General features: G+C 37.4%; 1 protein-coding gene across 2 annotated transcripts in view; it reads right to left on the minus strand.

The window, feature by feature from the left end:
• The window catches only part of DOP1B (DOP1 leucine zipper like protein B), a gene marked incomplete at its 5' end in the record, with an annotated part of 43,433 nt that extends 31,509 nt beyond the window's left edge, over nt 1–11,924 (minus strand). For both annotated transcript variants that reach the window (XM_084290886.1, XM_084290885.1), the window contains 7 exons: nt 377–477; nt 1,201–1,324; nt 2,049–2,147; nt 2,986–3,175; nt 5,183–5,353; nt 5,445–5,626; nt 11,787–11,924. In XM_084290886.1, the coding sequence (XP_084147012.1) occupies nt 377–477; nt 1,201–1,324; nt 2,049–2,147; nt 2,986–3,175; nt 5,183–5,353; nt 5,445–5,626; nt 11,787–11,924 (1,005 nt within the window). The remainder of the gene's footprint in view (nt 1–376; nt 478–1,200; nt 1,325–2,048; nt 2,148–2,985; nt 3,176–5,182; nt 5,354–5,444; nt 5,627–11,786) is intronic.
• Between the last annotated feature and the right edge of the window lie 969 nt (nt 11,925–12,893).

Here is a 12,893-nt window from a genome sequence, read left to right on the forward strand (position 1 = left end):
TTTGATTTTGTACAGCACCAACTACGGTCGAATTTCAGTTTTCCCTATAGGGTACACAAATCAATGACATCTTCCAATCATGAACACTCAAGAGCTGATCTTATTCAGGGAAGCACATTTAAATAATTCAGGTAGTTCATCAAAGATGCTACCCTTTGGTTTCATTAGATTCCATTTGTATTTGTAAGGACATATAAAATTGGGACAAATAAAGCACAGCAAGCACTCAGATAGACGAAAATGTAACCACTAAGAGGACGCTATATTCAGAAATAGAAAGCTTTGAAGGACAAGCCAGGTGGCACAGCTAACAATTTTAAACACAGTTTGAAAATTAAAAAGGTCAAAAAAATATCTGTATAGACTGACCACCAACCTCAACTAAAAGATCTTTAGAGTATTTTCCAAAAAAATAAATAGCATGGTCTTCAGAAGATGTTGAGTCTGGAGCGAAAGTACCCCCTTTAATATCAGAGCCTACAAGATAAACAGAGGCATCACAGGTACAGAGAAACACTGCATTACAGTCAACTACATGCACCACAGAACACTACACACATATCGTCTATACAAGTACTGAGATTAACACTGCATTTTTTACATTTGTGATTTTAACATTTTGCTTGAAAGCAACTCATGTGCTGCCCAAGGAGAGCCCCCATAACACAGTTTGAGGCATCCAAATGTGCTATACTGAACTTTGAACTTAAAATCAAAACCAAAGTCACGTCCAGACATGGGTCATCAAGGGCAGCCATCAAGCAACTAACTACACAGCTAGAACTCGTCATAACACTTTTAGTCACCTCTGGCATTTAAAAGGAGGAGAAGCAATAGCTCTTTCACAACTCCTTCTTTGACAATTAAGCCTACAAAGGAATCTTTAATAGACTAGTTTAAAATAGTACCCTACTCCGCAGAGCACCGAACTACTCCTGAGTGAACTGTGGAAGGGGCCAGAAATAACTCATCAGATACCCGGTGATTCAGGGCAGTGAAATGAATTCAACTCTGAAGAGAAAATCTGTTAAATAAAACCAAGCATTCATTTGGCAAACAGGTACTTCATAAATGGAAGCTAAACAACATTTTATTTTATCATCTTCCATTAGCTGCTGAAATTGCATGTTACATTTTAACCATCCAAACAGTTTTCTTAGGTATTGAGAACACTAAATAGTGCAGTATATTGTGCAGTACCTAGCAACCATGCGTATAATCTTCTGTTGAGTGACATGTCTCTCCTCAGCAATGTCTGTGTAGCTGCTGACAGAATATGGACTAAATCAGACCTGCGCAGCAGAATAGCGCTTTCATCGCAGTCCTAGGATGAAAAATAAAGATAGCTTAGCTGTTTATGAATACTGAAACAAGTCAAAGTTGTAATGAGGTGTCATTGTTGTTGCTGCTTTTTAAATTGGTAAGATTAGTGTTTTTGGAAAAAAACATCAACAACACAGTATTTTGTATACTAAAAAATTCAGGAAAGGGAATCTGACAGTCGTGTGACCACTTTCATATTTATAGCACAGAGCCATGGTTAAGCTAAAAATACTGAAGACTTCATTATGTTATTTCTTAAGACTTAAAATTACTTGGTACCTTCAAAATACTGACTATACTACTAGGTGAGTTAGGAAACGATGGGGAATAGCTAATGTTTTAAGCAGCATTTGTTTTTCTCGCCTTTCACAGAAGTATCTTAGTTTAGTACAGACAAACCCAAATGCTCATTTTTTCTCTGTGCAGCTTCTCAGGCCTGAATACTTCAAACACCTTCCAGTTATCCCAACTTTCACCATCAAAGCACAGCTTCATTTGAAGCAGTCTGATGATGTAAAACTGAGTTAGCTGTAAGGGGTCTGAGTAACAGAGGTCTCTCTGCTCCTATTAAAATTGACAGAGGAGCAAAAAACTGCAAAATCTGTTTACTGATTTAGAAAGTCAGACAAAATTCAGCCATTTGGTAATAACAGCTGGATTGGTTCCAAAGAAGATACTTTTCTGCACAAAATGCACATGTGACAATATTAAAATAGTCTTCTTACCAAAGCTGTATAAAATGGGAAGAAGAAGAGAATCACTTCCAGAGTGTTTCTTTGCACAAGAACATTTGAATCCAGTACTGATACGCACAAAGACTTCATCTGTAAAAGGAAAAGAAAGCACAATGGTGTTTCACTTCATGATAATATTCAATGTACAATCACTGCAAATAACCACAAGAAGAAAAATAAAGCAAAAACATTTTTTTTTTACAAATCTTATTTACAAATATTGAACAATATTGTTTTAAATAAGGGAATACATTACACATTTACTTCCCATCCCCCAAGAAGCGTTTTGTGGAATGTTGTCAAAATATTATTAATGCTTACAAAATACTTGGTTTTGGAACAATACAGAATGTCACAATGTGGTATCACTAGCTACCAGTCTCACAAAATGCAGGTATTAATTACATAAGGTAGCATTATAGTAATTGTATCATGAAAATAAATTACTAGCTATTGAAGTTTTCTATTTTACTGAATAAAAAGATACTAAATTTCAGAATTGTCTTCTAGATTGTAAACACTTGAGAAATCCACATTATAAATTGTATATAAGGTATTCAGAATTTTGCCTCAGATATAATTCAGAACAAGTAGATGTATCTTTATATGTAATGTAGTACATTTATCTTCTGATTTGAAACAGTCAGTTTTTTAAGGCCTTATACAGTACTGATTATCAAAAAGTACAAAAACTTCAGTAGATTTGCATTCTGCAGAGTAAACAAAATCTGTATGGGAGATTCTCGGGTACATTTCAGATACGATGTTCACATGAAGAAATCATATCAAGCAATTCTGAAGTGTAGACTTTTCAGCCTTTTTTCTCTGACTCTGTGTCATTCTAATACAACACAGAGAAGGCACAACCTGCTAGTATGCTGGCATTTTGGTAGATAAGACTGTTCCACAAGGAGCGTGATGAACTTACTGTGAGCTTATAATCAGTGCCAAGCATGTACTTCTGCTGTTTTCCGGACAGCTCTCTGTTGATATGACTGACAACAAAAAGAGAAGCAGGCAGCCTGATGGACGGGCTGACCAGAACGCTGCCCCAGAGTGCTCCATAGAAAACTTCTTTGCCCATTAATAAGGAGAGCTTCACAAGCAAAGCATCTGTTCTGTACAGAAATATATTTGACATGAAGTAACAGATTTGTTAGTACAGTTTTATACCACACAAAGGCAATTCTACACAAAGCTAGTATTCTAGGTCACAACATTTATTTATTTTCATCCTCTTTGTATTATCAGTATTGCGCATTTTACATGAAGATGGCCAGCATCTGATCGAATGAACAAAAAACAAACAAACAAAAATGCTAGCCTCAAATACTTTGTCACTGTGCTACTCACTGAAACAAAGTTTCTCTGCATACTTTGGAAACTTCTACAGTAATCATCTGCAAACAGTAAGCTCTGAAGAAATTATGGCAGCAGCTCTGATTGCACAATATTTAACATATGTAATGCTGAACTGGAAGTACTTTAAGCTAACGGTAGACTTGGAAAGCCAATTTTATCAGCCTGGAAACTGGAAGATATCCCATATATTCATGCTTACAAATCGATGGGCTCAACTTTTAAGTCTTGAATGAACAAAAACATGAGATAAAGTCACACTGTCAGTTATTGCACATAGAACTGGTACACTGAATGGCAATCATGTCAGAGGTCCTATGACTAAAAGGCACATTCTCTGCTTTGGCAACTGTGTCAGTACTCTGGTGTCGAAATCTCACATGAGGAATGCAGAAGTGAAAAGGGAGAAGTCCAGTACAGAAGAGGAAAAACAAAAAGTCATCCCAAACCTCTACCCATTTCTTTATAAAAAGTAGCCTTCAAGCCATTTTTTCTTCTCCATGTATGTGTGTATGTTTAAGCATTAGAAGGGAAGTGTCTAGTCTGAAGCACAACCTGAGCTAGTACTTCTACCACTTTTAGGAACAGCAGGAGATGTATTAGTACTAATTCATAATGTCAGTTTCAAAATGAGCTGAAACTCTTTTAAAGGCTCGAGATGGATAGAAAATTTAGTTCCAGCAGATTCCCTTTCTTCCCACATCCTCAACAACCAGTGCTATTGGAATGAGGAAAACTATGTATCATCACTGTGTCTCATAAGCCTGCCTGACAAAAAGCACATACTAAAATTTATCTTTCTACAGCAGATGTATAAGAGGTATACACGTGTCCACAGATCTGGAGTTGCCAACTGAATGCTATTCACCAAGCTGAGAACACACGCCATCTATTCTTAGCTGCTCCAGCGACTGATACAAGTCTTCAGTTTAACAATTGTTTCTAAGAGGAAGCATTAGATGTAGAACTGTTTTATCAACCGTAGTGTATGTAGTTTACCATTCAAAAAGGGCAGAGAGCAGCCAACACATCCAGATTGGAAACACAGAAGGAAGTGCAATGTTTAGTGACATTGCACATAAACATAAACAAATGCAATGTTTAGTGACTGTTTAAGCAAAGAAATATCTGAATGAAACCTACAGTAGTTGAACTCTTATAAGATCTTACAAAACAGCTCCTGTAACTGAAATAAAACCATTACACAAATGGGTGCTCTTCTCAGCACGCTTATTGATCCTGACTTTATCATACCAAATGTCATTGTCATTACTGCCAGGGGCACCTGGGAATAAGTGAGATTATTTTTTCCTCAACAGATGCTGGAAGGGTTGCCTCTTGCTTATGTTTTTAGAACCTGAGGGTAAGTATCTGCTATAGGAAGACTGAAAAGAAGATACAATTCAGCTGCTCTCTCATGTTACAACATTTAAATAGAATTTCCCACAGAGCAGTGGTTTGGAGAGTCAGGTTAATTATTCAGGAGTTTGGAAGAGTTTTTAAAAATGCTTTTTCATTCTCTTCTCTCAACACATCTATTTTTAACCCTCCTTTTCCGCTTCTGTCCCTTCCTCCTCCTGAGATGAAAACAGAAGGGTAAAGGGTTTTTAACGCTATTCATTGCATCTTTCAAGGACTCCTCATTCTTTGACCCTTAGAAGCCCTTTATCAAACCTCTTTACATTGATAGCCAAAAGAAATTCCTTGAGAATTCCCTAAGAAAGCAAAACACTGTGTATTACTTTTAAATTAATGTTAGTTCTCACCTGTCATAAATTTCTGATCCTTCTTCCAGTCCAGGCAGCAGTCCAATTACAAAGGCTTGAAGACCAGGCAGGAGGGACTTTTGGAGAGGAAGAAAATATTTCTCATATAAACCAAGAAGAACAGGCCTCACCGACATTGCTGCATTTGCCAGAAGAGGAAACAAACCAGAGCTATTTAAAAAAAAAAAAAAAAAGAATAAAAATTTAATTTAGTCAATTAAAAGAGGCTGTGAAATGCATAAGCCTTTAAAGGGAAGCTTACCTGTACAAGAATAAGTCCTTGGCAAGCCATTTTGTCCCAATTATTTTAAAGATTATTTCATAAGTTTCTAGTGCCTTTAAATGTACTCCACTAGGTAGTGCTGGATGCAAACACTGAGATAATCTTTTACTGATGATCAGACGCCTTGGCAACAGGGAATACTTCAGGTTACTCTGAAGAGCCTGTGGCAGAAAGGAGATTAGAATGAACAACTGTAATGTTAAAGATGATATATAATATAAATGTATTTCAAAGGTTTTCTATTAGAAAACTGAGAACTAAATAACATATTCAAGAGTTTTCTCCCATAAATGCAGTTTGTTACACTTAACCAGCAATTGAGTTTCTGTATAAATTAGTCATGAATAACAGAGAAAAGTCTGGTCTTGCTGTCCCTAGAAACTGAACTGGAAGTCAAATGAGGGGACAGGGACAGTGTTCCCTTATCCTATCTCCAATAATAGCGGGGAAGTGACAAGAGGAGTCTGGCAATAACATAAGAATTAAATAACCATCTTTCCTCATAAATCAACATTTCACTTATAGCTGAAATAAACAACCCTTCCACCAATGCAGGCATGGTTAGATGGGACAATAGCATCTTTGATGTTACTTATAATCCTGTGTGGCTGTATTCAGTAAGCTTTAGTAACTATAGCCACTGTACAGATGTATAAGTAAAAAAAACTTCAGGATAGGAAATAATTAAGTATTGCAGACAGGCCAGGTCTCAGGAAAAACAAGCTGTATCACTTCTCTTTGGAAAGATTACACTTTTCCTCAAACGATGCATGCATTTCAGCAGGGTAATTAAATGTGCTTCTGCAATTGAGAAAGAGATGATTAAATAAAGAGGTAGCAAGTAAATGCTACTTCAGCCTTTGATCACCATCTGCTAAGGCAAACAAGTGTTTTACTGCAGGTCGGCATTTGGGATGTTTTCAGGATTAGGCAAACTCTTGACTCTCCCAAAGGGTAAGCCACAGTTTTATTCTGTGCAGCTGCTTTAAACTCGATGTTCATCTACCATGCCTGAAAAAAGGTTTTGAAAAACCAATGGACAAATAAGCTAAACTCAATTAAACTCAATTAAAAAAATAGTTCAGCAATGACCACAGCATTCATTTGAACACTGAATCCTGAATACTCATATCAGTAAGATGAGTATCAGCATGAGTATATGAGTATCAGCAGTAAGAGACAGAACCCATCATATTGACAAGTGTGTGCAGTATATCATTTAAGACTTTGCAGTAGATGGCCATGAGAAGTTAGAATCCACGACACTACCATTGCATTTTATCTCCCATTTGCCGCCCTGCCTATGCTGAGAGACCAGTCGTTAGGGAAGAATTTCTAGTAAATACACTTCATTCAAGAAGAGAAAGGCTGTGAGTCTGTAACTACAGTAAAACAGAAAGAAACGTCACACCACTCTGAAATACATACAGTACAAATGCCATTCGGAGCCAATTCATTTCCCTTCTTCTCCACAAGGAGATCTGCATTTTAATAGGTATTAAAAACTAGAATTGAAGAATACAGCAGAATTTCACACATGAAATTGAAACAAGTTATATTTGTGGAATTATCTTCATACTTGAGAGGGAGAAAAGAATACTTAATATGTTGTTGTCTTGCAGCAACTTCAAAACCAGGTTGAAAGCTGGACTTTGAAACATTCTGTTTATATTGGTTGGTATATATTTGCCCACACCCTCTGTATATACAAAATAAGGTAATTACAAAAAATATGCTAGTGGTAAATATTTTCTCCCCGACCTTAAGATCGAACAAATACCATCTTAATATTCTACCAGGCAAAATTTAATATTATCTAGGTAGAAAACAGCAGATGGACAGCTCTCCTCACGGGCTTGGGAACTGACGCGTACCATTCACCCATTCTTTCGATTCTTGTGAGCTTGATTTGATGGTATTCAGCTACATATGGGCTGAAGCCCACCCACTTTTTTCTCCTTTTCTCCAACTGCCTTCCACGTTAGCAGTTATGATGGCAAAAGCGTTAAATGTCACTGGCACTCCTAGTAAGAGTTGGCTGGAGAAGCCTGGATTGTCAGCAAGCACTCCACACACAGTAAGATCATCACAGGGTTTGGTTTTCATAGATCAGTGAGAAACCAACAATCCCAGAAAACCAAGACGTATTTGACCTCCCACTGGCTTTTAAAATAAGGATTTTTTTCCTGGAGTACTGAATAAAATGAGACATACAAAACAATGACTTGTGTCCACGTGCATATCCAGATTGCAACTTTTTCAAGGTTCTTTTTCTTTATGGCTGACCAGAGAGTATATTATGCACACATAAGATTTTCTAATGCATAAGCATGCTTGTAGTTTCTTTGAACATGAGATATAAAGGGTAGAAAGAAAGGACTATTTACTCTTTATGACAGTGTATACACATGACCTAAAACACTAAACAAACGCAGGCACACATACACAAACAGGAGTATTTTTATATCCACGTTTACTGTTTTAAGAAAACCTGCACTGCTTTATAGAACCACTAGAGATCAGTTTGCTCAATTTGTCTAGACATAAAATAAATAAGCAAATCAAGTAAATATTTCTATTCACATAACTAGAATTCTAGAAAAATGCAGCATGTACATCCATCTGTAAGATTATCTTCAATCAGGAGATACTCTTAAGTCAACACTAGTTGGGAGGGGATAAAGGAGAGCCTATGATTCCATTTTCCACTGATCTATATTCCAAGTAAGTATGAAAAAAAAAAAAAAATCTAAACAGAGCTCCAGCTTCTACTAAAATAGCAGTGTGAAGTTCAAAGACTGTAGTGAGGAAACTAAACTGGGAGCTGGAGTTATATCAAAAGAAGAAAAAAAAAAGACATATCCCCAGTCCCGCACACTGTGTTTGTGCACTGGGTGTGAAGTTTCATAAAGCTATTACAAGGCAAAGCTTCCTTTCTTGAAGATGCAAGGCTTGTCTTCAACAGAAGGCAAGTGGTGCTCGTGTTTGCAGCTCAGCCAACGGCTGTCATAAAGGCACGGCAGTCACACTCCTCATATGAAGTAACTGGTGTAATTAATGGCTGTGCTCACAGGCTCTGCATTTCAGAAGAATCCTTTTCTTCCCTCCCCTCAAGAACAGACATATTGTAGGATTAAATGTTACTACTGAAATAACACTTGTGTAGCAGCAATGGTTTTTGTAGTTTCTTCCCCCTTTCCCTCTACTCTGTTTGAATTCAGAATAGAGCTATAAGCATTTTGGATATTAAAAATAATAATAATAAAAATTAAAAGCATCTCTTTCACAGGCAGGCCTGCATATGTTGAGCTACCACCTATTTCTAGGTTAGGGAAAAAGAAAGAAAAGCCCTAGAAATTTCTTCTATCAAAGAGATTTTGCAGAGCTGTATACAGTTGTATCCTATTACAACGTTGGAACAAGCCAGCAAAATCCACAACAGCACAATCCCATTTAGCTCTAAAACAATTGTGGATGCAGCAATCTGTGCTGAAGATCTGAAAACCTTAACCACAAAACAGTGTTTTCCAAACATATGCAAATTTGCAAAAATAATAATAAAAGAATAGTTCGAAGCTGTATCCATGAATAGTAATGAGAAGAGAATAACCCCACTCTTGAAGCATGAAGTAGCTTAGGCTGCAGCTACTAAAGGAGTTGTTTATGTAACTAGAGATAGGACTCATCACCATAATGTGGGATAACACACACTATACAAATTTAAAACCAAAAATCTCTCCCCTACAAGCTCAGAGTGTAGCTTAAGTAAGATAGCAACTTTCACCAATGCTAGCTTTTGCTAAAAGAAGTTTCCCTCCGACTTTCATTCAGGCTCACACTTGGTACCTGCAATTCTGTTCAAATGCTGCAGGGGAGATTCACCTGATATAACCCTAAATGTCTAGGTCAGCTAAAAAACACACGCAAAACTGCAGTAATTCACCTCAGGCTCCCTATAGAGTCAGTGAGGAACACAGGCAGTTTTAGGACAGGACTCATCTGGCCTACTTTAAAGAGCAAGAGGTGAGTCACAACTAACTAAAAACCCTTCTTTCTCTCCCTGCCTGCCAATGATTCAAAGTAAAGCTGTCCACAGCAGAGATAGACAAAGTTAGATAAGGTTCATCTCTCTCAAATGGCAAAACACAATCTTTTGAGAGATCTACGAACTGACCGCTCTGGCTGATCATTCAGACTGAAGCTGACCAGTTTCTCTGCTGCTTCTGTGGTTCTAAAAGTCACCATGAAACAGAATTTTGATTGAGAGAAGCAACAGAGAAGCTGCGAAAAGAACCTTTAGTTTAACCTTAGTAGGCAAGGCTAAATAGGTAATAGAAAACAGTACCACGGCTGTCTCTGTTCACCGAAAGTAACGGTATCAGGAGCTCCAAGATCACTTTTTTAGTCACGGCCAAAAGCATCTGGATCTGCTCCCTCCGTTCTTTACCCTCACCTTTAAGTAGGAAGAGACCGCACTGATTCCTCCAGCCCTTGCACTGAAAGAGTGATTCTACTGAACTTCTATGGCAGTAAGTGAGGATGTGGGTGTCTGCTTGTGAGACTCAAAAATACAAAGTAACTGTTGAAGCCTACCTATAGGAGAAAAAGCCTCAGAAAATATTACAAGTACATAAGCAAAAACACCCACAATTAAAGTCGGCAATACAAAGATCCTTATAAAGCTTATGCTTATAAAAGCATGAAAAGTCCTCCCAGAACTCCTCGACTTACTCCTCTTCACTCTCTCGCTTTCCATTTTCATGTTTGCTTAGCAATAGGCATCACTGTTCTCCGGTTACTGACACCCAGGTTCACGTGCAGCATTAAAAAATGATTTTAAAGACATTTTTATCACTAAAATAATGATAGTCTACTTCCTCCTCCCCACTTTCTCACTGCTCATTCATCTTTGGGTTATAAGAAACCAACTGCAGATGAAATTAGGCTCTTTACGTTAGAACCCTCTACAAACAGAACTCACCAACAATATTTATGTTTTAGATCATAATAGATCAAGCAATCATAGAATTTAAGAGAATAGCTATCGACGCCTTATTTCACAATCTTCCTTCTGGTGGCACATTCCCCTGACTTATCTGTTGTCATCCCTATTTTCAGGTAACAGGCAGATGAACACTGGGGCTGATTGCTCTACCAACTCTTATGCTCCTAAGACGATTAAGTCCACAAAATACCACAGCAGATGGACTGATGTAACAGCTAAAAGCCTTCTTGCTTGGCTTCTGCTGTGCTGCTATGTGTTTTGGCAATTCTGTACCTGCATAAGAGTTTTGGATCGGTGTTAATCAGTTGCAGTGTATTTACCTAAGTCATGATAAAAGGTCGAAGCCGAATTCTTGACTTAGGTATGTAATCTCTAACCCTAAGTCTGATTTTCCCTTTCCAGAGAAGCATTCTGAAGGCCTTTATCTCTCCTTATTGCCCTCAGCGGGAATCACAGAGTGAAGGCAGAAACAGTGAAGGCAGAAACATTACTCCTATTGACAGCAAATCCAGCTTCTCTCCACAAAGAGGGAAGAACTTGGCTTGCCCTTTAAAAAACCTTCGATTTGGACTCTCCTCCCCTTTGAAAACTGTAAAATTAAGGTTTAGCAACAACAGCAAAATCATGTGGGGCATCTGTTCTAACAACAGATGCTGCCTTATGAATTCTGCAAGTTGTCTCCTCCCATCCCTGTTTACTTGATGACACAACTACTCTTGCTCCATGTACACTCACGACAAGCGTTATGTTAAAATAGACCAAATGGGACACAAATAACATACACCTCATTCCTTGGCAAGAGAAGACACACTTCCTAGGCGTTTTCCTGTACAAGTCTTTTTCTTTCTCCCTGTATCTGGACATATTTTCCATGGTCATACAAAATGCACCAGCAAATCAGTTATTTCCCCAAATACAATGATGTGATCAACTAAGCGTGATCTTTAAATATGAATTTTGACTCAGAAGCTATGCTAAAATCTTTGAGCTTTTGTCCTACATAAAGCATTACTTATCTGCTCTAGACTGCTCTAATTTAACCAACATCCTGAAGATTTTTTTAAGGTAAAATCTAAATTAGGCTTAAACTGTATAAAGGAAACAAACACCATTCAAATGAAACCAATGCTGGTTTTACCAGAATTGCTCATATTCATATAAAAGATTCTGATTTAGTGGCTTCCATTACCCCTTCCTATATGAAAGGGTATTTCTTGAATGATTTTTCAATTTTGCTATGTACTGTAAGTTACAGAAAAATTAATAACAATACAAAGACAATAAATCAATGAAAAAAGATTCCTGTAACACCATACCTTGTTGAGTTTGCCAAGGGAAGATATAAGATCTGCCCATTCACTTGATGATTCAAAGTTTCTCAAAGCTTTCTCAATTGCTGAAGAATAATTTCTGTATCTATAATCGCCAAGTAACTCCTGCTCTTCTGGATCCATCTTCAGTTCTCATATCAAGGTGAAATTTCCTGGTAAACTAAAATATGTACATAGTTACAAAGAGGAAAAGGAAACTTAAGATCTGTCAAACCAAAAATAATCGTAAGATAACAATAGATAAATAGAAACACTGAAAGATTGCAATGAACTAGTCATCTGATCAAGTTGCAACATGAAGCCAAAAAGCATTTTACAAGCATGACTTCAACTCTCCACTGCCTGTTTTTGTGGTTTTGCAGTCACATTTTTCTATTTATGAAACATGTTTTTTTTTCCTTCCATGCACGTGGAACTGTCACACAATAAAAAAAAAAGGAAAGGAAAGTATAAAAGTCTCATTGTAAACAGGCTGAGAAGCGGTTAGGGAGACATACATAGCTTTCATAACTTATCTGGGCAGTGTTTTGAAACGTTAACTGTAGCAGTGGAACGTGAAACATCTCATATCCAAATATGAATTTTCAGGGGCCTCCTGGCTCATAGCAGAAGGATCCCTCAGAACTCAGCATCTCTACTCGTCAGCAGCCGATGTAAAATTTGAGGTGTTGTGCAGGACTGTCAAGCCATGCGTTCAGGTCTTCCTATAGCTCACCAAAATGTATTCACACGCTTTTACAGAGTGAAAAAACGAGTTTTACAGGCCTGATTTCTTCATATTCTGTAATGCATTTAGGTTAAAAAAATAAATAAAGCAAACGAAACCTGGTTTAGAACAAAAGGAAATGGGCCTGGTTGCATTTTACATACTATAAATCATATCTGCACTCCTGTGTTAGCCATGACAGCAGTTCTCCTGACAGACAATATCGCAATAATCTCTTAGACAAATGCTTAGGTTTAAGGATGGCAGGCTTAGGTCCACCCGTGCTATATCACTGACAGAAAAGTAAATGAAGTCCTATTCAGAAACATTTTATGTTTCTGAAAGGTATCTTCATTCAGTTCCCTACTGATAGGTCACAGAAATAA

The sequence above is a fragment of the Netta rufina genome (genome assembly GCF_964035555.1).
Source record: "Netta rufina genome assembly, chromosome: 1".
Classification (NCBI taxonomy): Eukaryota; Metazoa; Chordata; class Aves; order Anseriformes; family Anatidae; genus Netta; species Netta rufina.